This window comes from Argopecten irradians, chromosome 9 (genome assembly GCF_041381155.1).
Source record: "Argopecten irradians isolate NY chromosome 9, Ai_NY, whole genome shotgun sequence".
NCBI lineage: Eukaryota > Metazoa > Mollusca > Bivalvia > Pectinida > Pectinidae > Argopecten > Argopecten irradians.
The window spans coordinates 40252977-40277504 of NC_091142.1; the positions used below are offsets into that span (position 1 = coordinate 40252977).

General features: G+C 34.3%; 1 protein-coding gene, 1 long non-coding RNA gene and 1 pseudogene across 3 annotated transcripts; 1 reads left to right on the plus strand and 2 right to left on the minus strand.

Moving 5' to 3' along the window:
* Positions 1-1008: 1008 nt before the first annotated feature.
* Positions 1009-24516, minus strand: LOC138332326 (uncharacterized). 2 transcript variants are annotated; one of them, XM_069280378.1, is made up of 20 exons: positions 24422-24516; positions 22403-22541; positions 21670-21930; positions 21217-21351; positions 20497-20626; positions 20123-20222; positions 13501-13609; positions 13128-13220; positions 12660-12805; positions 12184-12252; positions 11749-11833; positions 11202-11307; positions 10574-10636; positions 9509-9544; positions 8705-8795; positions 7240-7332; positions 6820-6860; positions 4525-4688; positions 4152-4243; positions 1009-3537 (listed from the first exon to the last, which is right to left on the minus strand). In XM_069280378.1, exons 1-20 carry the CDS (start codon positions 24485-24487, stop codon positions 3367-3369), a joined length of 2190 nt encoding a protein of 729 aa, XP_069136479.1. In that variant the 5' UTR covers positions 24488-24516; the 3' UTR covers positions 1009-3366. The 2 variants fall into 2 exon arrangements, with proteins under 2 accessions (XP_069136479.1, XP_069136480.1); XM_069280379.1 differs by lacking the exon at positions 9509-9544.
* LOC138331064 (uncharacterized) lies at positions 4715-6350 on the plus strand (annotated as a pseudogene).
* Positions 8014-8698, minus strand: LOC138332327 (uncharacterized). The gene is made up of 3 exons (XR_011209808.1): positions 8591-8698; positions 8306-8375; positions 8014-8227 (listed from the first exon to the last, which is right to left on the minus strand). It is a non-coding gene; the product is annotated as an uncharacterized lncRNA (long non-coding RNA).
* Positions 24517-24528: the final 12 nt, after the last annotated feature.

Consider the following 24528-nt stretch of genomic DNA (forward strand, 5'->3'; position numbering starts at 1 on the left):
TCTGATAACGTAGAATAGAGTCTCCTAGTCCAGATGTGTCTCTCCACTTCTGCTTTTGAACAGCAAAGCTTCTGACTTAGGAACTTTTTTGTGAATCTGAACGGATCCTCCATATGTCCATTCCTGTTCTAGTCTTGCTTTGCCGTCTCAACTCTCCTGAATTTTGCAATATGCTGTAATAGTAAAGCGAGTATATATCAGCAATGATATTCTTCTCATTATATGTCGCTTTTTATTGCTTATAAGATAATGTCACCTTCTGACTGTCACATAATCTTTTCTCGTATATTAAGCATACACTTATGTCTGCTTTTACTTGGGCTTGTGTACAACTCCTAAGTCATTCCCTTTCTCTGCTATACATGAAAGTCGTCAATGACCCTAACTCCTCTGTATGCTGTATCTAGAATAACGACTTGACTATTCCAAAAACTATTCCAGGTTTTCTTTTTCTGCCTTTGGTCCAGCAATTGTCATGAAAGCAGTCATCGTGGTATAATTTGCTTTTTAACTTGGGTTTTCTTCTCCTTGAACAGAGCGTTGCCATTAAGTGGTCCTTTAACCACATTTATGGTATTCTTATTAGCTTTATGACCGTGCAAATCTCTACTTTTCCATTTGGTCTCCATTTTGTGTTGCTTGATTAAATGAATGATCACCTAATAATAGTTATGATCAATAAAATGTGTCCGTTTGTGATTGACATTCTCACATTCTCCTATATTATACATGTATTCCCTTACAGGGGTTTTGTTCTCCTTGGCAATCTCCATCTTTGGTGTCTCTTGTAGGCACTGGCCCTCAAGAAGCTGTCTTTCAGTGTCTGTCAGTGATCTCTACTGGCAATGAGCCTTTTCCCAGTGTTACTAGTCTCTATCTGTCCCTATTCAACATTTCAAAAGAAATCACTGTGATTCAGTATATATTTTATATGATTAAATATCCACAGGCCAGGCATGCTGAATTTGGCATACTGGAAAATTAAATATAAAAATGAAAGATTAAAAAATCACTTCAATAAAACATTTATTGCTAAAGTGTTGCATAGTATAATTATTTTGACATGGAATGTTTTGGACGGAAGAGCATATACAATATCACCTTAAAATACAGGAATACTCCATTCAGGAATAGGTTTCATATTTATGGAGAACACTTCATATGAAATCAATGAACATAGTACAGAGTTACATTCAAGATAAAAACGATAACTTCTGATGTACATCTGATTAAAAGTACTGCATTTTGATTTCATATCTTTCTGCATGTTAATGCTTCACAAATATTGTACATATCTCGGAATGTATAATATACAGATCCATGTTTATAAAGATCATTAAGGGACAGAATAAAACATTTCACTAATTCAACTCAATCACTGTAACAAAATCCAAAATATTTTCAGTGAATTATAACATGATATGCGATTTACAATCCAACCATCTGTTCACAAAATCAGATGTGCTGAAAAAACAAGTAGTGAAAAACAATGAGGTGACTTCTTGCTTTGATATATATTTTGTACATCTAATAAGATGTCTGAGCTATAATAGAGAGTTTTCAAAATTAAAGACAAAAACATGAAAGGGACATAACTTTTAGTGCTTGATAAATAAAAACATAAAAAGAGAAGGATAGTTTTTTGCTTGGTTTCGCTAGTAAAATAAAAAAAAATCTTTCAAACAAATGTATCATATGACTAGCTGACATAAATTATATAACATGTTATCAATTTGTGTACTTACTTGTAGAATGTAAGCATGCCTTACTGGACGGAGTGTTTAATACCAAAATAGTCGCGTGTATAATTTTGGAAAAGATAAACATTTAGGGTATGTAAATGAAGTAATTTGATAAATACTGATATGTAGCAATCAATATTTGTGGACAAAACAAAAGACAAATTACATATTGTATAGATCTTCACACAAATATTTCAAGTTCAATAAATAAAAGAAATAATATTGTACATCTTAAGTATAGTTGGCCATTGTACAATGCAGAACAAATAAATTAGCAGAGCACAGTAACCAGCCAGAAGCTTATGTTAACTGTCTTTAATCTACATTATTATATTTACAGATGCTCCACCACTGACATAGCATAAATGATACTCATCAATAGAACAATAATTGGTGTTTACTAATGTAAATATATGTCTAATTAACACAAAAATAATATAAAATAACTTGTTTTGTTTGTGGTGGATGTACAATCAGTTCTTCCTTTCACATAGACATAGCGCCATGGATTTTTTCGGAATGCAATTAATTATTTTGAATCTTGAGGTAAAGTAAAAAGCTCAAACTTTTCAATGGTGGTAATGGTGTAAAGTACGTTACTTTTGTAACAGAAGAAAAATACTAATTTACCCGCTGTTTTCTGTTTTGATTAGAGAAAAATACAATTTGTCAACAGTGTAGTATCTATAACATTTTCTATTAAACTTTCCACAAAAGAAAACCAAACTCTCCTGATTTATCAAAAACATCACTACCAGTAATATTACCAGGAATATAAAGGTTAGATAAATTGTAACATGAATTATACTTACTTCTCCTATTAGACTAAAACTTTGTTCATCAAGCACCTAATGGGAATTTAACCCCGTAACCGTCCATACTTATTATAAAAATTTTGACAAGAAATGAAAGCATGATGTAAGGTCAGATAACTCTATAAATAAATAGTGATAAAATTTCTTTGTTTTGTTATATAAATATATCTAATATATATAAACTCTGTGTATATATAAATATATTATCAGCACTTATGTGAGGAAGGTGGAAGAAACATTGATTTATTTGACTGTGAATTAGGGTATTGTGATTGAAACACTTTATTTTGGACTCTTTGTTTTTGCAAATGCAATATTTCTGGTTATTTTCAACAGATTTGTAAATGCATAAATTTGTGATTAAGGGCTCTAAGTGACAACAGTGTTTTCATATGTATGTTTATACATATTTTCACATACCATTTGAATTCGTGCTCAAGCTCTCGAAAAAGATTATGTGAAAATCTGGTAGAAATACATCCTCCAGTAACTTATGTATTGCACTACTTCTCTCTAGTAGTTTACTTTAAGATACCGCATTACTGAAATCTTGATTCTAGTTTTTCTTAGTTTTTTTATACCATGGTACTGGCTAAGTTTCTAAGCATTACCACTTTCTAGTATTTGCTTCCCTTGCAATTGTTGAGTTCCTAAGCCCTATTCATTTTGAGATTTTCGATTTCAAAGAATCTACTGAAGCTTCTGGGCTCTATTACAAGATTTATGACTTCCTGGTGTTCGCTGAATCTCCTTAGCCCTATTTTCCATAAATAAGATTTTATCTTCTTGCCATTGCTGAGTACTTAGTATTATTTATTTCTCGATTTCCGACTTCCCGGTGTTTGTTGTAGTTCTCTTGCTCGTCGATCTTCTCGCCACTTCTGCATCATCTTCATCATCTGTTCACTGATGTTCTGTTGAGATGTGGGTGACATTCTGTCAAACTCTCCTGGTTTCAATGTGTGGCCAAGTATGTCTCTCTGTAAACAAGGAATCAAAAATAAAGTGATCAAAGGCATTGGTAACCTTACTACCAATGACCTTGGCATTGGTAACCTTACTACCAATGACCTTGACATTGGTAACCTTACTACCTATGACCTTGACATTGGTTACCTTACTATCAATGACCTTAACATTGGTATCCTTACTACCAATGACCTTGACATTGGTAACCTTACTACCAATGACCTTGACATTGGTAACCTTACTACCATTGACCTTGGTATTGGTAACCTTACTACCATTGACCTTGGATTTGGTAACCATACAACCAATGACCTTGACATTGGTAACCTAACTACCAATGACCTTAATACAGTTATCTTGCTAACAATTTGTTTAGTTCAAGTAAATTTACTCCAAATGTCCCTGTCATTAGTAACATTGATAAAAATTACCTTGGCATTATTGACTTTTCTTTCTTTTTTAGCATTGCCAAAAGTAACCTTGGCAATAATAACCTTACAAATGACTGGATACAGCTCTTTATTAGTGGTTATTATATCAGCTATCATTGACCTGGGATAGTAACCTTGTTACGAAAAACTTTGAGAATAGTAATCTTGTTACCAAATGACCTTGGGTTACATACCTGCGCCCGCTTGATGTCCTTGACATTTTGTTGTAGGTATCCATCTGTTTCCTTGTCCAGTTCAGCCTTGTCCTCTCCCTGGCCATGGGCAACTAGAGGTCAAACAGAGATCAAATGGAAATAAGGCTGAGATAAGAACATTTCAGATTATAGTGCCTGTTGTTTGATGCACCTGTACAAACTGTTGGGTCAAATCAAATTAACTTGCTATTTCACAGCTTCAATTTTCATGACCAAAAAGTGTCCTGAAAAGTCATGAAAATAGCATCTCCATGATACCAGCAGACAGTCACATTATAAAACAAGGCTTTTTAGATTGGATATTACCACTCCACACACTGGAGATAGAGGAAGATTATTATGTAAACCTTACTTTTGTCTGCTCCTAGCTTCACTCTCTGTAAGAAGTCAATGAGGACCTCTTTAGTCTGGTTATCAGGAGATTTGGCGGGGGTTGGAGCTCGCTTTTCTTCCGTGATTACGGGGAGAGGTTCAGGTGTGTTTATACGTGTAGGAGGAGGAGCTACACAGAATCGACTGAAAGGTAATGGAATCATCAATATACAGAATCGACTGTAAGATAATGGTATCATCAATATACAGAATCAACTGTAAGATAATGGTATCATCAATATACAGAATCGACTGTAAGATAATGGTATCATCAATATACAGAATCGACTGTAAGATAATGGTATCATCAATATACAGAATCGACTGTAAGATAATGGTATCATCAATATACAGAATCGACTGTAAGATAATGGTATCATCAATATACAGAATCAACTGTAAGATAATGGTATCATCAATATACAGAATCGACTGTAAGATAATGGTATCATCAATATACAGAATCGACTGTAAGATAATGGTATCATCAATATACAGAATCAACTGTAAGATAATGGTATCATCAATATACAGAATCAACTGTAAGATAATGGTATCATCAATATACAGAATCGACTGTAAGATAATGGTATCATCAATATACAGAATCGACTGTAAGATAATGGTATCATCAATATACAGAATCACTGAGAATATCATCATATACAGAATCACTGTAAGATAATGGTATCATCAATATACAGAATCGACTGTAAGATAATGGTATCATCAATATACAGAATCGACTGTAAGATAATGGTATCATCAATATACAGAATCAACTGTAAGATAATGGTATCATCAATATACAGAATCACTCAATTAAGATAATGGTATCATCAATATACAGAATCGACTGTAAGAAGATGATGTATAATCAATATACAGAATCGACTGTAAGATAATGGTATCATCAATATACAGAATCGACTGTAAGATAATGGTATCATCAATATACAGAATCGACTGTAAGATAATGGTATCATCAATATACAGAATCGACTGTAAGATAATGGTATCATCAATATACAGAATCGACTGTAAGTATGGATCATCAATATACAGAATCACTGTAAGATATGGTATCATCAATATACAGAATCGACTGTAAGATAATGGTATCATCAATATACAGAATCAACTGTAAGATAATGGAATCATCAATATACAGAATCGACTGTAAGATAATGGTATCATCAATATACAGAATCAACTGGAAGATAATGGTATCATCAATATACAGAATCGACTGTAAGATAATGGTATCATCAATATACAGAATCGACTGTAAGATAATGGTATCATCAATATACAGAATCGACTGTAAGATAATGGAATCATCAATATACAGAATCGACTGTAAGATAATGGTATCATCAATATACAGAATCGACTGTAAGATAATGGTATCATCAATATACAGAATCGACTGTAAGATAATGGTATCATCAATATACAGAATCGACTGTAAGATAATGGTATCATCAATATACAGAATCAACTGTAAGATAATGGTATCATCAATATACAGAATCAACTGTAAGATAATGGTATCATCAATATACAGAATCGACTGTAAGATAATGGAATCATCAATATACAGAATCGACTGTAAGATAATGGTATCATCAATATACAGATAAGGAATCGACTGTAAGATAATGGAATCATCAATATACAGAATCGACTGTAAGATAATGGAATCATCAATATACAGAATCGACTGTAAGATAATGGAATCATCAATATACAGAATCAACTGTAAGATAATGGTATCATCAATATACAGATTCAACTGGAAGATAATGGAATCAGTTCTAGGGCTAGGATTATTTTGTAATGATTGCGACATATGTATAGACTATTTGTGTTTTACTATTACAAAATCAAATGCCAGAGGAAATATCCTGTTTTTACATAATTAGATATTACAGAGTTACTGCCCTTGTGAGTATTGGGTAGGTCTTGGTTGTGATGATTTCGTGAGCAAGCTTAATAGATATGTCATTTTCACTTAAAAATTTGATGGTTTGCTCATAAAATAACAAGGTAAACTATTGATACCTATCAGCAAGGGCAGATAACTCTGTAATGGGCATACATTACTACATACGTAACCGTAACTTACATGTATAAGGTAAAGTTTGATCTAAAACCTGACTTCTTTCAGGATAAAAAATGTTTTATTTGCAAGGAAATCTCTTTAAACAATATGCTGTACTTGATCCTATCACAAAACGTGTTCCTATGGTAACTAAAATTGTCATTAACTCACCTGAGAACAACAGAGGACCTGCCTGTGGAAGCTCTGGATCTCTGTTTAAAGAGTACATTGCTTAGAGTTTAAAGTAAATAATTGAAATCAATTCTTGGATGTGTATTTTAAAATCAGACTATGAAACTGTATTGTTACAAAGCTGTTGATTATTCATAGAGGAGTAGAAACTATATGATAATTTCCCTCTTGTTTTACATTAAATGATTGACATTATATTAAACCAACCTGTCTAGATACATGATATTAATATTTAATCTAACATTACATATCAACATCGAAAAATTATTCAAAAACTATCATGGAACTCAGAACCAACATGTGACCCAGACCGTGTCACATGACTAAGGACATGTCACGTGACCTAGCAATTAAAACAGGACCTGTCATGTGATTCAGGATTTTTCACATCACACTCACTGGTTTGGTATAGCCAAGAGCAGACACCTCCATTTTTAAGCGTTCAATCTCTGCCTGTGCTCTTTGCTCTGCCTGCAGTCTCTTCCTTCGTTCCTAAAACAGTAATGTAAATAATAAAACAAAGATTAAGGATGGAAAACTGATTCCAAACATGGGCTTCTAGCATACAAATACTCAATATTTTATCATAGGGTTCCGATTTCAACCCAATCTACAAGTACCTGTCCTGCACCAGTAGATGTTTCAATACTCACGCAGATGCATCAATAATGATTACCTGTACAGATTTTAATATAGAATCTTAAATTATCAATTTTCATAAAATACATTTTTTAAGACATGTTGAACACCAAACTTTCCATACACTGTGCCATAGCTACCATTGAAGAGATTGCACTTACTACACCAAACTTATCACCCGTTACATAGGATCTTTAGTACTGTTATCCATAAAATAAACTTCTTTGAATATTTCTCGGTCCGTATTATGTACCATAGCTAGTGACCTAAAATAGAACCATATCTTACCTCCTGTACCATCTCCTCCAGTTTCAGCCTCTCCAATTCCAGCCTCTGTCTCAATACCATAGCTAGTGACCTAATATAGAACCATATCTTACCTCCTGTACCATCTCCTCCAGTTTCAGCCTCTCCATTTCCAGCCTCTGTCTCTTGTATCATAGCTACTGACCTACTATAGAACCATATCTTACCTCCTGTACCATCTCCTCCAGTTTCACCTCTCCATTTACCAGCTTCTGTCTCTGTTCATAGCTACTGACCTACTATAGAACCATATCTTACCTCCTGCACCATCTCCTCTAGTTTCAGCCTTTCCATTTCCAGCCTCTGTCTCTGTATCATAGCTACTGACCTAATATAGAACCATATCTTACCTCCTGTACCATCTCCTCCAGTTTCAGCCTCTCCATTTCCAGCCTCTGTCTCTGTATCATAGCTACTGACCTAATATAGAACCATATCTTACCTCCTGTACCATCTCCTCAGTTTCAGTTTCACTCCAGCCCTCCTCCTGTATCATAGCTCTGCCCATATCATATCCTACCTCCTGTACCATCTCCTCCAGTTTCAGCCTCTCCATTTCCAGCCTCTGTCTCTGTATCATAGCTACTGACCTAATATAGAACCATATCTACCCCTACCATCTCCTCCAGTTTCAGCTCTCCATTATCTTACCTCCTGAACCATCTTACCATCTCCTCCAGCTATACCCATCTCCTCCCCTCCATTTCCTCAGCTCCTTCCACTCTGCTCGTCTCACTACCTATTGAACAATCTTACTCTGTACCTCTGTCCATTTCTAGCCTCTGTCTCTACCATAGCTACTGACCTAATATAGAACCATATCTTACCTCCTGCACCATCTCCTCCAGTTTCAGCCTCTCCATTTCTAACCTCTGTCTCTGTATCATAGCTAGTGACCTAATATAGAACCATATCTTACCTCCTGTACCATCTCCTCTAGTTTTATCCTCTCCATTTCCAGCCTCTGTCTCTCACCAGCTGCCATTCTGGCGTAATCCTCATCTTCTTCCCTGAAACACAAACCTAAGTAGTGAAACGTTACTGAGAGACACATGATCTCAATCATAATGACAACTCAGAAGGTTTATACAGGTGTGTAATATATCAATCATTTAACTTGGTTTTCAAAAATCAATATTTTATTAAAAATATATCAATGATCAAGTTTTGTCCATAAATCCATCTCTATGTTTGAAGTATTTGTATTTAATTGTATATTTATGAGTTAACTAATAGTCTAAGAACTTATTCATTTTATGTAGGCATACTAAACATTTGCGTGTTTATGAAGGTTAAAATACCTGATGTATATAAATTCATATCTTTTAAGCAATAGTGAAATCAATTTTTCCTTCATAATTATTGTTTTAATCATAAAATCATATAATAACAGCCAAACAAACAACAAAGCCATATGTTAACAATAGGCTAAAGTTAGACATTAAACAATACAAAACAAATATTATTTTGGCATATATTACCCCAAATAAGTCCAACCTTACAGCACAAACTAAATAAGTATATAGTTGTACTGTAAAAACCTCCAAAGCCGTTATAATCTATGAGACTCCAGTTAAAATTCTCATTATAAATTAGATACCACAAGAAACACTTTCATTTGCTAAATGTTATCATCTTTTAAATAAAAAACTCAACTTCACACACATATACAGAGTTAAACTTCACACACAATCAACAGATGTTACTATTTATACACGCTTACATAACGGGAGGTTCAGAACGGGACAGAGATGATTGGCTGAAATAAAACACATGTCATGGTGCTCAACACGGGGAGTGTGAAAGGTTGACAAACATCATGTGTAACATGTACTGCAAACCAACTTACTTATTGCAAGCGACTAAATTTTGTGTATTTCACAAGAAATCGCAAAAATAATAAATCGCTGCAAAAATGTTTCAACCACAGGTGAAATGGAACTTTATACATCTAGATCGCAAATTAAATAGCATTGAAAAAATTGTTTGTCATAAAACACAAAATTAAGTTGCTGCAAAAATATGTTGGTTTGTGTTCACTATAAAGGATTTGTGCAAAAGGTACTGATGGCTTACTAGCCGAGTCCCTATCACTTGATTACAAATAAGAACAAATTATATATAGGTAAAATTAAATCATCTATTTTCATAAATGTATTTTCCAAGATGTAGATATTATAAGGCTGTAAAATTGAGATAAACAAAAATTCATTTTTAGAATCGCCAGGCAAGCTTGGTTACACCGATTTTCTCTAGTATATATAGTTTGTAGCATAATTACAGCAATATCATAACTCATTATCTGAGGTCACTAGGAGGTGCATAATTAGATTTATTGGGCACATGGCAGAAAAATTCTAAATGCCATAGTATGACCAGTAGATATTGAGAGACATAGATTGTAATAAGGTTAGGGTGACAACTGAAATGACAATTCAAATGTATTATGTATGCTCAAGTCAGATACAACAATTAATGGTTCAAATGTTAGTTCTATGAATGAATTTAAAGAATTTGTAAATATCGGTAATGTTGTTTAAGAAATAAAATACTAATTGTTTTGGCAAATCAATTCTATAGATATCAATTTAAACAGCAATGGGTTCACAATATATTGTAAAGATATGTGAAAAATAAGATAGGAGAAGTTCAAACTAAACACAAAGAAGTGAAAACATCAACAAGGACACAAAATGGAGACTTTGTGTATACCCATAAAGTAACTTGTAGCTATGTCACAGAGTAAAATAGAAATGGTTTCACAACTTGTACATAACAGAACACATACCTTCTCTCCTTGAGTGCCATTTCACGTTTACTGATCTCGTTGTCCTTCTGCATTCGTGCCAGCCTGGAAAATAATTACATTATGTATAGTTTTTCTAGTATTGGATTCCTTTGGTGATATTACTGGTAGTATAAAAGGAAAGCATACCCATAATGCTTTCTAGAGTCAGTAAACCTAAGGCTAAACATAATGTATAATGTAAAGCTGGTTATTTTGTGATTTTGACTGAAAAATGAGAAAATGATATTTGAGCAGTATTAAAATTTCATGCTTTGGCTACAAAGTTATATTTCATACATTTTCAATATTTCACAGATCAAATTTTCACAACTATAGCAATGTCCTGCAAAATCACGACAATATACCTTCTGCCACAAAAATAAATGGCTATTTATTATTTCTGTTATATAAGTGATAAAATAGATCTTAAAATAAGGAACAAAACATGACTTTATTGAACGCTCACTAACAGCATTTTGTAACATCGTTCTATATTAGATCCACCAAAACAGAGACATGCTCCAAGGTCAATGACCAACATAACCAACATTTTATCTTCTCATGTCTAGGACATTGAATCTAACCTATGAAGAGCACTAGGTTTTTAGTGTGTTAGGTAATATGTTACCTTTCTCTTTCTGCTTCCCTCTCCTCCCGAGCACGTCGCCGTTCCTGGGGTTTGGTGTATGGTGGAATGACGTCGTTGTACCAATGACGCCATGGTGGATGTTGAGCTGTAAAACGTGATCCCATATAAATAACAGCTTTGGTAAACTTTCTAAGATTTAAAGCTGAAAGGATTTGTCAATGAAGACGTCCCTGTATTCATCCACAGCATGTGATTTCATTCTCATCTCCAATGTATTGTTTCCAATGGTATTCATGTGAAGCTAGTCTACACTAAGCACTTTAGATTTGCTGCTACAGCTATTCATGATTCTAACATTAGCCAAGTCTACCCATTTTATATAAAATACACATAGAAGAAAAATCAATAGTATTCTAACAAAATTTAAAAGTCTTCAGTTTAAAACTATTTTAGGTTGAGAAATGATGTCACATGTGTATGATTATCATGCAATGGATGAGTTAAAGCAAATTTTTCTCTATACATTACACAGGTTACTAACAGGATGTATTGGTAAAAGATGTTGGAGGTTGCTATGGTGACTTACACTGCGTTGGATCCAGGACTGGCATGGCTGCCTTCTGGTCGTGTTGTAGCATAGAGTACAGTCCCTTGTAATGGTCAGTTTTTACCTGTAACCATTGATTGACATATCTATTATTCATTAAATCAGTTTTTAGTTAAACATATCAATTATGACCTTAAATATCTTTAGCAATATATTGATTTTTCTTATTATAACAAAAATCCATAATATAGTCATTGATTGATTGATTGATGGACTAAAACTTTCTTACTAACCATTTACCCAATTAGAGACCCCATTTTTACTGAACACTTACCAAATTAGAGACCCCATTCTTACTGAACACTTACCAAATTACAGATCCCATTCTTACTGAACACTTACCAAATTACAGACCCCATTCTTACTAAATACTTACCAAATAAAAGACCACATACATTCTTACATAACACTGACCTCATATTGGAACTGTGGTATCATGAGTCTTGGTCCCTCTATTTTCAATGTTTTCTCCATCTCGGCTGACTGTGAGAGCAAGGGGAGACAACCTTATAGCAAAATACTGAATCACTGAAACTAAATTTTAACTTTTTATATGTTGTGCATGTCATCCAATCCATGCATTTTATATGATATCAGACCCTCTAACTATTTCCAAAAAGTCCATCATCTATGTGTTATATAGCTACTGGGAAATCATTTGAAATATTTTTCTGTTATTCCAAATTTAAGTCACACACCTTTCTCAGATTGTCATCATAACTGTAACATTCACTCTATGATAGCTTCATTCTTATTATCATTATTGAGAAAACCAGATGATTCAGATTTTTGTGCATATATAACATCTACTGCTATTTACAATCTGGACTGTTTTTTGACATTATAAATAATCCAGTTGAATAAAGAAAAAAATGATAATAAAATATTACTGATGATGAATCTTTAAGCTTTTCCCTGAGAAGTCCGAGAAACACTAGTGTCACGTTGGCCAGCCATTCTGTGTGAAATCCTGGTGTGTTGGAGCCTATCATGTACTGGTCCCATACATACAGCAGTGTGTCAAAGTTCAGATATGCTGTCAAAGAAGAACCAAATTCAAGTTTCAAATTACCATAAAACCTTGTATAAATTTCACACCAGCATACATATTTTGTAACTTAAAAGCTACTTTTTCTGCTGGAAATGCAACACAATAAATGCATGATGTTTCTGAATGTTTGTTCAATTGATCTTTTAGAAAATTTACTTCATTTTTATTTGTGATGAAGCTCTAAGTCCATCAGGAAAAATGAATGCTCAAACAACAACATAACATTAAACAATGACAACTCTGGTGTCTTTCTGTCCAACAGTTTGGATGAAAAATAATATAATATAAAAAGATAAAGTTTACTTACTGACAAACATTCCACGGATGACGGGTCGGATGAGTGAAGTCAGACCTTCCATCAACAGGGCATATTTACCAGTTTCTGTCTCTACGATCTTTTCTGTAATTATAAGTACAAGACACTGTATTGTGATTGGAATACACTAAAACATGGTTATAATGAACCTGAAATTTATTAGGTACAAGATAGTAACATGTTTAGATACTGTGAAAAAACCTGAGAATACCAAAATTATAATATTGATCGTAATTTGTGTCACACTAAGGATAAAATTATAAATATAAAATAATAACAACAATTTGTACAATTATCACAGTATCTCTTTGAATGAATCAAGTTAGATATCAACAAGGTTTATACAAATTATATGTGATTTTACCTTTGGAGCTGACGACATTATTTACTATAGCTCTAGCCACACTAGGAAACTTCTCCTGAAGTTCTTTAGCGACTTTATCCACAAAGGCTAGCAACTCATCCTCATGTTTCTGTATAAAGTCATAAACCATATATATTGTGTAGGTCAATCAGGGAAATCCTAAACCATATATTGTATAGGTCAATCAGGGGAAATCATATATCATTCCAACCCCATAGGGAAATTCATATATATACATTTCTATTACCAAATGGAAAAGAATCGACAGTTACAAGACTATATGTGCACATAACCCATTTTATGAATTTGTTTACCATAAGAATTATTAGAATTTTGAATGTTCACGGTAAGGTCCAATCCTATTGGGGAAATCTGAATATCATCTTGTTTTAAAAGGTCCCCCAATTATGACATTTATAATGAAACTATAGACATCCATCTCAAGTCCAACAAAGTGACCCATAGCAGGGGAAACATATTATTATAGCAATTCTCACCCCTAAGGGGACTCCTGCCCCCAAGAGAGACCCCATCTTCAACTTTTACCATAAGACCCCATTCTTAGGGTGTGGCCATTTACCCATATTTAGAACCATTGTAATTTACAAGCATATTTAGGCCCCAAAGGAGGGGAAACTTACCCATATATCAGAAACCCATTCTTACTGAACATTTACCCTCTTAGGATCTCCATTCTTACTAAACATTACCATCCCCTTAGCCCATTAAGAAATCCTATTCTTAGTCATTTATATACATTTACCATTCTAGATAGGTCCCCATTCTTACTGAAACTTACCCATATTTAGAGATATTTTTCTGAACTAGTTTTACCCATTGTAAGAGATTCCATTCACAACTACTAACTAGATTGTAGGAGATTTACCTCATTTCCCATGAACTACTAACATTTACTCTAGAGACCCCATTCTTACTGAATTTACCCAAATTAGAGACCCCTACCCATTATTCATTCCATTATTATGAACATTTTAGAGAAAATTCTTACTGATTCAGAAAAAAATTACAAGACCCCATTAGGAGGGTTTTGCAAAATATCACATATGAACTGAAGTATTTAAGGGAACTGAACCACTTTTTTGAATGGGGGGGGATCAGAGCCAAAATTTAATCCAGTTAATATCCCCATAATCTCCAATCATTTAAATCATATGAAAATCTTAAAACAGTTTTTAAAATTCTTACCGAAAATATTACCATATTTGAAAAATTCCAATGGGCAACCATATGAGATACCCATTCATACAAGTTTACCCAAGTTCAAGGATCCCATTCTTATGTTTGTTAAAGTCACTTACAGGGGATTTAGCATTTGTAAAGGAATACCTCATTTAAGGGGTAAAGCCCCTCCATGCCCCCAAGTTGAGTTCAAACCAAATATATAAAGTTTGTTCTTAAGGAAGGATGTTTGTCCAAATTTGTGTATCAGCATACAATATTTTGTTTACAATCTATTTCCCCAATTGGGGGGAAAAAATAAACCTAAGTATAGGATCAGAGCCAAAAATTTTTTCTGAACAACTTCCCCCAAATCAGGGGAAATTTTACACATGACCCAATCATGATTTTACAATCGATTTAAGGATTTACTTACCCAATATTCTCCCCCCCGGGGGGCCAGAGCCAAAATTTATACATTTTTATTAGATGTTTGTGGCCAAAAGTTACGGGGAAATCATAATCCATTTAACTCTATCATAGGATTTAAAGGATAATGTTCCAAAATATAGGGGAAGTTCAAAACACAGGTGGAAATCTAAGCTGTTGTATGTTGCTCAAAGTGGGAATTTCAAAAAATCTATGCAGGGAATTGTTATTCTTATGAAAAAATATTAGGTCCCCGCCCCTTCTATAAAATAAAAATATAAGTTTCCCATTCCCCCAACTGACAAAAGGTTCCACATCAGGGGAAACTTATGAACAAGGCATATAAAGGATTTGAAGTTTTTACATTTTGGGAACAGGCCCCTTCCATCAACAAAATTTATACAATATTGTGGCTGAATTTATTTCTGTTCAAGTACGATGAAAAATTACCTGTATTATAAGTCCCCAAGGGGAGACCCCATTATTTATGTATTAAGGAAAAGGAATCCACTAAAAATGTTTGTGGAACAAATTTATATTTATCAAGAACTCAGGGGATCATAATTCTCAACCATTTAAACCCCTATTCTATATCCTCCTGCCCATGTATCAGGGGAAATCATTTTATATATTATTTATATCAAGACTTTCTGAAAGGTCCAATCCCCCAAGGTAAAAATCATATATTTATACCTATATCCACCATTAGAAACCTCTGTCAGGTAAATCAGAGCAATATTTAAATTAAGGATGCCATATTTGTGGCCATAACATCAATCAGGAGAATCATTTAATTAAAATACCTATGGTTATATATTTCCTGTCCCCCCTGGGGAAATCCAATTAAACCCCTTAAAATATTTGTTTTTGGTTAAAGGCCCATGTCAAAAATAGGGAAAAATTCATTTAAATATACCTCATGTTATAACAAACCAATGTCTGGGGGAAATCATCAAAATATCAGTTTATTCCCTTTCATTAAACATGATTTTGTTACAATCCATAATATAGGACTTGCGATTTATGGTATTCATTGGGGAGGGGAAAAATAATTTTACTTTTAAAACATGAATGTATTGTTAATAGGGGAAATTGGACAATATAAATTATAGGTCAATAAAGGGAAATCATTTAGTGTAAGGATCCACTCAATGTCATTATAAAATTTAGTATTGAAATTAAAAAAAAATTAATTTATCTAAAAAGGCTTAAATCATAATTTAAGGTCAATTGGGAAAACCATATAATTATATTCAATCAAGGACTGAAATTTGGGGAAATCATATCCATATTGTTTAGGATTCTGTATCCAATACCCAAAAGGGGAAATCATTTAGGCCAAAGGGGACATATACAAAAGGTATAGGTCAATCAGGGAAAATTCATCATATTCATGTTCTTCCCCCAATTAGATTATTAGGCTCAAAAGGCTACAATAGGAAGGGGAAAATATATATCTGTTTAAGGGAATTTAAATGTTAATTTACTATTGGGGGATCATTCATTAACATAGTATAACATTGTATACATATACAATCAGGGTATTAAGGGAAATCCAAATTTCAGGGAAAAACATTATCCATGCCAAGGCTCAATCAGGGAAATAAAACCATTGGATTCGTCCCCTATTCCAATCAGGGGTGTCACTGTCAAATATGAATATAATTCAAAGTTAAATTAAAAAAATGGCATGTTCATATATCGCATAGGTACAATCCAAGGGGAAAATATACTGTTTGAAAGGGCAATCATAAAATATCATATATTGGTCCATATGCAAGGTGATCAATACCCATGCAAATCATATATGTAAATAGGTCCAATCAGGGGGTAAACCATATATTTAAATATAATAGGTCAAAGTCTAGAGAATCAAGGTATAACTATATAGTTGTATTAGGTCATATCATAAACCATATATTTCCCTTATAGGTCAACAAGGGACAACACTTTATATACTGTAGTCTAGGTCAATCTAGGAAATGGACAATATTGTGGTTCATAATCCATAATATATGTACGTAAGGTATGTCAATCAGGGGGAAATCATTTATCCATACTGAAATAGCATTGTTTAATACTAGGTCAATCCAGGTGAAATCAATAAACCAATATAGATATATATATGTTGATCAATCCGGTGAAATCATATAGTGTAAAGTTCAATCAGGTGGTAGGGGAAATAAACCATATATTGTCTAGGTCTATCAGGGAAATCATATATTGTATAGGGGAAATAATCCATATACTATATTGTAATAGGTCAATCAGGGGAAACCATTATAGTGTATAGGTCAATCAGGCGAAATCATTAACCATACATTGTATAGGTCAATCAGGGGAAATCATATAGTGTATAGATCAATCAGGGGAAATCATATACCTGTGGTAATGTATAGGTCAATCAGGGGAAACCATATAGTGTATAGATCAATCAGGGGAAATCATATACCTGTGGTAGTATATAGGTCAATCAGGGAAACCATATAGTGCATAGATCAATCAGGGGAAATCATATACCTGTGGTAATGTATAGGTCAATCAGGGGAAACCATATAGTGTATAGATCAATCAGGGGAAATCATATACCTGTGGTAGTGTATAGGTCAATCAGGGAAACCATATTGTATAGGTCAATCAGGGGAAATCATGATCCATATATTGTATAGGTCAATCAGGGGAAATCATAAACCATACATTGTATAGGTCAATCAGGGGAAATCATGATCCATATATTGTATAGGTCAATCAGGGGGGAAAACATATATTGTGTAGGTCAATGAGGGGAAAATCATAATCCATATATTGTATAGGTCAATCAGGGGGAAATCATAAACCATACATTGTATAGGTCAATCAGGTGAAATCATAAACCATATAGTGTATAGGTCAATCAGGGGAAATCATATAGTGTATAGATCATTCCAGAGAAATCATATAGTGTATAGGTCAATCAGGGGAAATCATATTATACCATATAGTGTATAGGTCTATCGGGGGAAATCATAATCCATATATTGCATAGGTCTATGAGGGGATAAACCATATATTGTATAGGTCAATCAGGGGTAATCATATATTGAATAGGTAGGTCAATCTGGGGAAATCATATAGTGTATAGGTCAATCCTGAGAAATCATATAGTGTATAGGTCAAACAGGGGAAATCATATATTGTATAGGTCAATCAGGGGAAATCATATATTGTATAGGTCAATCAGGGGAAATCATATATTGTATAGGTCAATCAGGGAAAATCATAATCCATATTTGTAAAGGTCAATCTGGGGAAAACATATATTGTGTAGATCAATGAGGGGAAAATCATAATCCATATATTGTATAGGTCAATCAGGGGGAAATCATAAACCATACATTGTATAGGTCAATCAGGTGAAATCATAAACCATATAGTATATAGGTCAATCAGGGGAAATCATATAGTGTATAGATCATTCCGGAGAAATCATATAGTGTATAGGTCAATCAGGGGAAACCATTTAGTGTATAGGTCAATCCGGGGAAATCATATAGTGTAAAGGTCAATCAGGGGAAAATCATAAACCATATATTGTCAGGGGAAATCATTAACCATATAGTGTATAGGTCAATCAGGTGAAATCATTAACCATATAGTGTATAGGTCAATCAGGGAGAAATCATAAACCATATATTGTCTAGGTCTATCAGGGAGAAATCATAAACCATATATTGTATAGGTCAATCAGGGGGAAATCATAAACCATATATTGTATAGGTCAATCAGGGGGAAATCATAAACCATATATTGTATAGGTCTATCAGGGGGAAATCATAAACCATATATTGTATAGGTCTATCAGGGGAAATCATATATTGTATGGGTCAATCAGGGGAAATAATATAGTGTATAGGTCAATCAGGGGAAAACATATATTGTAAAGGTCAATCAGGGGAAAACATATATTGTAAAGGTCAATCAGGGGAAAATCATAAACCATACATTGTATAGGTCAATCAGGTGAAAATCATAATCCATATATTGTATAGGTCAATCAGGGGGAAATCATAAACCATACATTGTATAGGTCAATCAGGTGAAAATCATAATCCATATCATGTATAGGTCAATCAGGGGAAATCATATATTGTATAGGTCAATCAGGGGAAACAATACATTGTATAGGTCAATCAGGGGAAATCATAAACCATACATTGTATAGGTCAATCAGGGGAAATCATAAACCATATATTGTATAGGTCAATCAGGGGGGAATTATAAACCATACATTGTATAGGTCAATCAGGGGGAAATCATAAACAATATATTGTATAGGTCAATCAGGGCAAATTATAAACCATATATTGTATAGGTCAATCAGGGGAAATCATAACCATACAGTGTATAGGTCAATCAGGGGGAATCATAAACCATACATTGTATAGGTCAATCAGGGCAAATCATAAACCATATATTGTAAAGGTCAATCAGGGGAAACCATACAGTGTATAGGTCAATCAGGGGAAATCCTTAACCATATATTGTATAGGTCAATTAAACTTACATACTGTAGCGATAAAATTTCTTCAATTCAATTATTTAAAGTAATTCCTATTTAACAGACATTCAAAGTCATATTTTGGAAAATTTGTTTCACAGTACATGTCATTTTCAAAAAATGTACCAACTACCTAAGTACATTGTAGTATGAAATCATACCTTAGAAGGAGAAAATGAAAAAATTCAGTTTGTTATTTGCCCTGGTCAATAATTATCCTTGTAATTTTCATGTCAATGAGTTAATGATCTGACAGATTTTTCATTACACATTTTGATATAAGTGTTGAAAAAATTGCTTTATCTCCCTTATTTCTGGAGCTATCCACAAGTTGTAAAACTAAAGAAAATAACTTGACATTTTTGTTCTAGGTAAAATTTCATTTGGCAATTGTCTTCTTTCTCATTCGTTGTGGGGATAGGACAAAGTCCTTAAGTAAATTCTATGTTAATAAAGTAGTACATGGCAAGGACCTACATCTGAACCAGAGTCCGAGACAAATCCAGGTCTCGATTCCATATAGGATATATACTGTTCAACTAGTGCTGCGATCACTCGGCCGGCGGGTGGCTCACGTCTGTAAAAAAAAAAAAAAAATAGACACATAAACTGTATCGTCAAAAGTTATAAACAATTAACATTAAATATATTCATATATATAGACAAATAAAATGTACTGTAAAAAGTTATATACTACATGTATATAAAATATATCTATAGTCTGAGGCATGGTTTAACTTTTCAGTATAAAAGATTTTAATAGTTTCTTTTTTGAAGATTTCAATTCAGAGAAATTTGGACAATATGACATGCCATATGATTTACTTATATTCAACTTCAGAATTGCTTACTTTGGCATATTGGAATCATTCACTTTGACAAATGGCACAACGAGGAGATGGTCAACATCTCGTAATCTGTTCTTGGTCTTTAGGGAGGCATGGTAGTAAGATAGCACAGCTTTCATGGCATAGAAGGAGCCTGGTAGAAATGTTTACATAGATAAATAACAATACATGTTGCACTGGTAAAATCACAATGTTTGCTCTTCACAGTATGTACTTAGGGACACTTAATATACTATCCTGGCACATCTATTGGGAACATACCAAAATTATGACAACATCCTCTACATATTCAAAATGTTGCATTGTGAGAACCAGTGTTGTTGAAGAAAAGTTGAAATCATTTTGTTCTGTAAAATGAATCAGATAAACACACACTTTCTAGGTAGAGGGTCAGAAACAACTCAGAACCTCCAGCATGGCCGGCCTCCTGAGCTTGTCAGCTGAATCACAGACACTCTATTTTTGGAACACTTTGTACAAAATTCAATAACCTATTCTCAGTGGCACATTGGCCCAGTGGTTAAGATGTCATGACATATTACCACAAGCCTCCATTCCTGGGTTGTAAGTTTGAATCTCATGTGGAGCAGCAGTCAGGTACTGCACTTGATGGTTTTTCTCTGTGTAGTCCGGTTTTCCTATGCCTCATAAACTAGCACGTCCTTAAATGACCATTAATCATATCAAACCAGTAAGAATTAGTGATAATTCTTTAAAACCTACCCACTGATCCTTTAAGTTCGGCGAAGGTCGCCTCTGTATTAATAAGTGCCTCACATTTCTGTGAGATCTCAAGGTCGTAGGGTGAGATGGCTGCCCTTGGGTTGGTGTTCAGCTGGTCTACATACTGCTTTCTTACTGTTGATTGTAAAAATAGTCACATTCATATATTCATGTCCATTCAATTATGATATCTATATTCATCCTGAACTATGTTGCTGTTTTATAGATACTAGTTTTATAAGATGGAGGATTAAATCAGAAGAGGGATTTTGATTTTTTTAACATAAATGTGGACAATCATTTGCCACTTTTGTCAGTGGGGAAAGAGGATAGACAGGCATTCATGACTTTGTGTTCACTGTTATAAAACCATTTTTCTGATTTATTGGTTGAAATCAACATGACATATCACACAGAATTTATCTAAAACCAAAATTCAAAGCATCTAATTACCTTTATTGTTTGTGAGATATAGTCTCCAGGCAACTTGTCTCAAAGGTGGAGGAAGTGCTTGGTTCAGACAAATATTGAGTTTATTTTTCATGTCAGGCCATTTCTTCAGCATGCTCAATGAACCCTCTTCTGCATTCTCTATAATAAGGTCAGACTTGGTTCCAACTGGAGCATCTTCAAGTAGCTGTCGAGACACCTCCTCATTGAGGTGTTGGTCGAGGAGAACGGAGACTTTCTTTGATAGATTTGTGTATATACCACCTACAAATAGATTATTCACTTCACTAGAAATACAAATACAAGTATAATAAAAAAAAAATCCTTGACAAAAGAAGGCAAAGTAGGATAAGTAATGTTTAATTTCAGGTCATGAAATCAGAGTTGTTAATATTTCATTATAATTACGTGTAATTGATGGCAAACCTGTAATAGAACCACAGTTTATCCCAGATAAAACCATACAATACTTATTTCCACTGAAATACACAACTAAATTGTCAAATTAGTGAAATGCAAATAATGCTGCAAAGAGAGAAGGAAGATTACACATTTTTTTCTGTTAGATTTGTGTTTTATATGGAACTTAAACAAATCCACGGTTGATCATTAATTCATTTTGGTTCAGTAAAAGATAAATTATACCTGGTAATCCTGATGCATAGGATTTTCAAACAAATTCAGATAGCCTAAGGAATGGTTTAAACTTAATAACACATTGATTGTTGTAATTTACCTCCTTCAATAGCAGCTGTGGCTCTTTCCATAAAGAGCTCCTTTTCAGCCTCGGACAAGTCTGTGAAATATTGGACATGGCTTTCTGTCAACTGTTGCTGGATGGCCTCATGTAGTTCCCCTAAAAATGTGTTCCACTCCTTCAAGTAGAGATTATTATCATATCAATTACATAGAACATTGAAACTGGGACCTCCTAACACTAGACGGATGCTGGTCGAGCTGTACATGTACATTAATTGTATAATGTGCTGATTGAAGCTAGGGTATATGACACTTGCCTGCGGTCACCCGTCCCAGAACAGCCCATATACTACATAAACACGATGCAGTCACACTAACCCCTTTGTGAACAAGATTTATCCTTCCATGGGTTCAACCTCAACACACACAAAAATATAGGCTAGTGTTGCTGCCTTGTGATAGGGCCCCTCTAGATCTAGATCTAGTCAACAGCTCAATTTACTTACATGCTGTCAAAAGGCACCTTACATACTGTCAGGCCCAAATTTTAATAGTGAAAATGTGATAGATAGCATACAGTGCAGGGCTTGTCAATGACGTAGGAAGATGAAACATAATGGGGGGGCAAAGGTCCTCAATATTTCGTAACACACACACCCCCTCACGCTCCCCGCACCCACTAGAGATACTTGGTATACATATTTTTCATATATCATTACATATAATCCTTGTACACATCTATAGACAGTGGCGTCGCTAACTGAAAATAAATGAAAACGCAAAATAGCGCACGGGCTTGGGGGGTACGGGGGTATCCCCTGGAAAATATTACGACTTAGAATGACTGAGATGAATTTTACAATGTATTTTGATGATTTTTCGAGCGCCAATGGAGGTTTTGGTGTTTGGGTCTTCTGGGGTCTCCCCCGGGGAAAAATGTACGATTTAGAATGGCAAAGATGAGTTTTACGATTCATTTTGTTGAATTTGAGAGCGCCGAAGGCTCAAGATTTTGGTGTTTTGGGAGGTCTTGGGTTCTCCCCCAAGAAAAGATTTTACTATTTAGAATGGCTGAAATGAATATGGGAGCGCCGTAGGCGCGAGATTTAGGTTTTTGTGGGGTTCGGGGGTCTCCTGGGGAACGGGGGGCAATCCCCCCCCTCCCCACCGCTTCCTACGCCCCTGCTTGTTTTATTCTTTTTTTTTCTTCTTAATGATTCTTAATGATGTTTTCCAGCACAGGCTCTTTAGAGATCCTTTTTGCTGGACTCACAATGTTATTAGTTACAAATTATGATTTTGGTCACTTCCTAGCTGATATTCTCTTTATAGTTATTGTGTCTAATTTTCTGCTCGTTCCAGTGGTTGTCCAATCTGATTTTGAAAGTATCCAATGTCTAATACGATGTAACGACATGGTCTGGTAGGTTATTCCATATTGAAGCAATCCTAACAGAGAATGAGTTCTTAATCTTACTGATCGATGTTCTAGTATGCTGTGGGAATATTTTCAGCGAGTTAGTCCTAGTGCTAGATCTCTCTGATGTGTCGGGCCACATCCTTATGAACTGAGTTGCTCCTTTGTCATATCTCCCTGTAACTGCCTTGTATGTTTCTATCATGTCGCCTCGTACACGTCTGTAATTCAGTGTTGGAAGCTTTAACTTCGTTAGCCTCTCAGGATAAGAAAGGTTATCCATTCCCGGTAGTTGTTTAGCAAAATGAAATTTATGAAAATGGGAACATCTTACCCCTGTAATAGACACCAACCATATCAACTCACCCACAAATACAGAATCATCTTTCCCCTGTAATAGACACCAACCATATCAACTCACCCACAAACACAGAATCATCTTACCACTGTAATAGACACCAAATGCAACCATATCAACTCATCCACAAATACAAAATTATCTTTCCCCTGTAATAGACACCAAGCTGAGATAAATGTGTTTTCCATCTTTGTTCTCATTTATTTGAGTTGCGAATGCTCTTATCGGTATATTTCCAAAATCTGTTTTCATCCGGAAATAAAACAATCACTTTTTTTTACCTTTGAATCGCTAATCCCTTGTTTACAATTTATTAACCATCGGGGATACGTTTGCTGAGCCGCCATGATGTAAACATTCTTGGAGTGAAGGAGATTTTTGTAAGGAC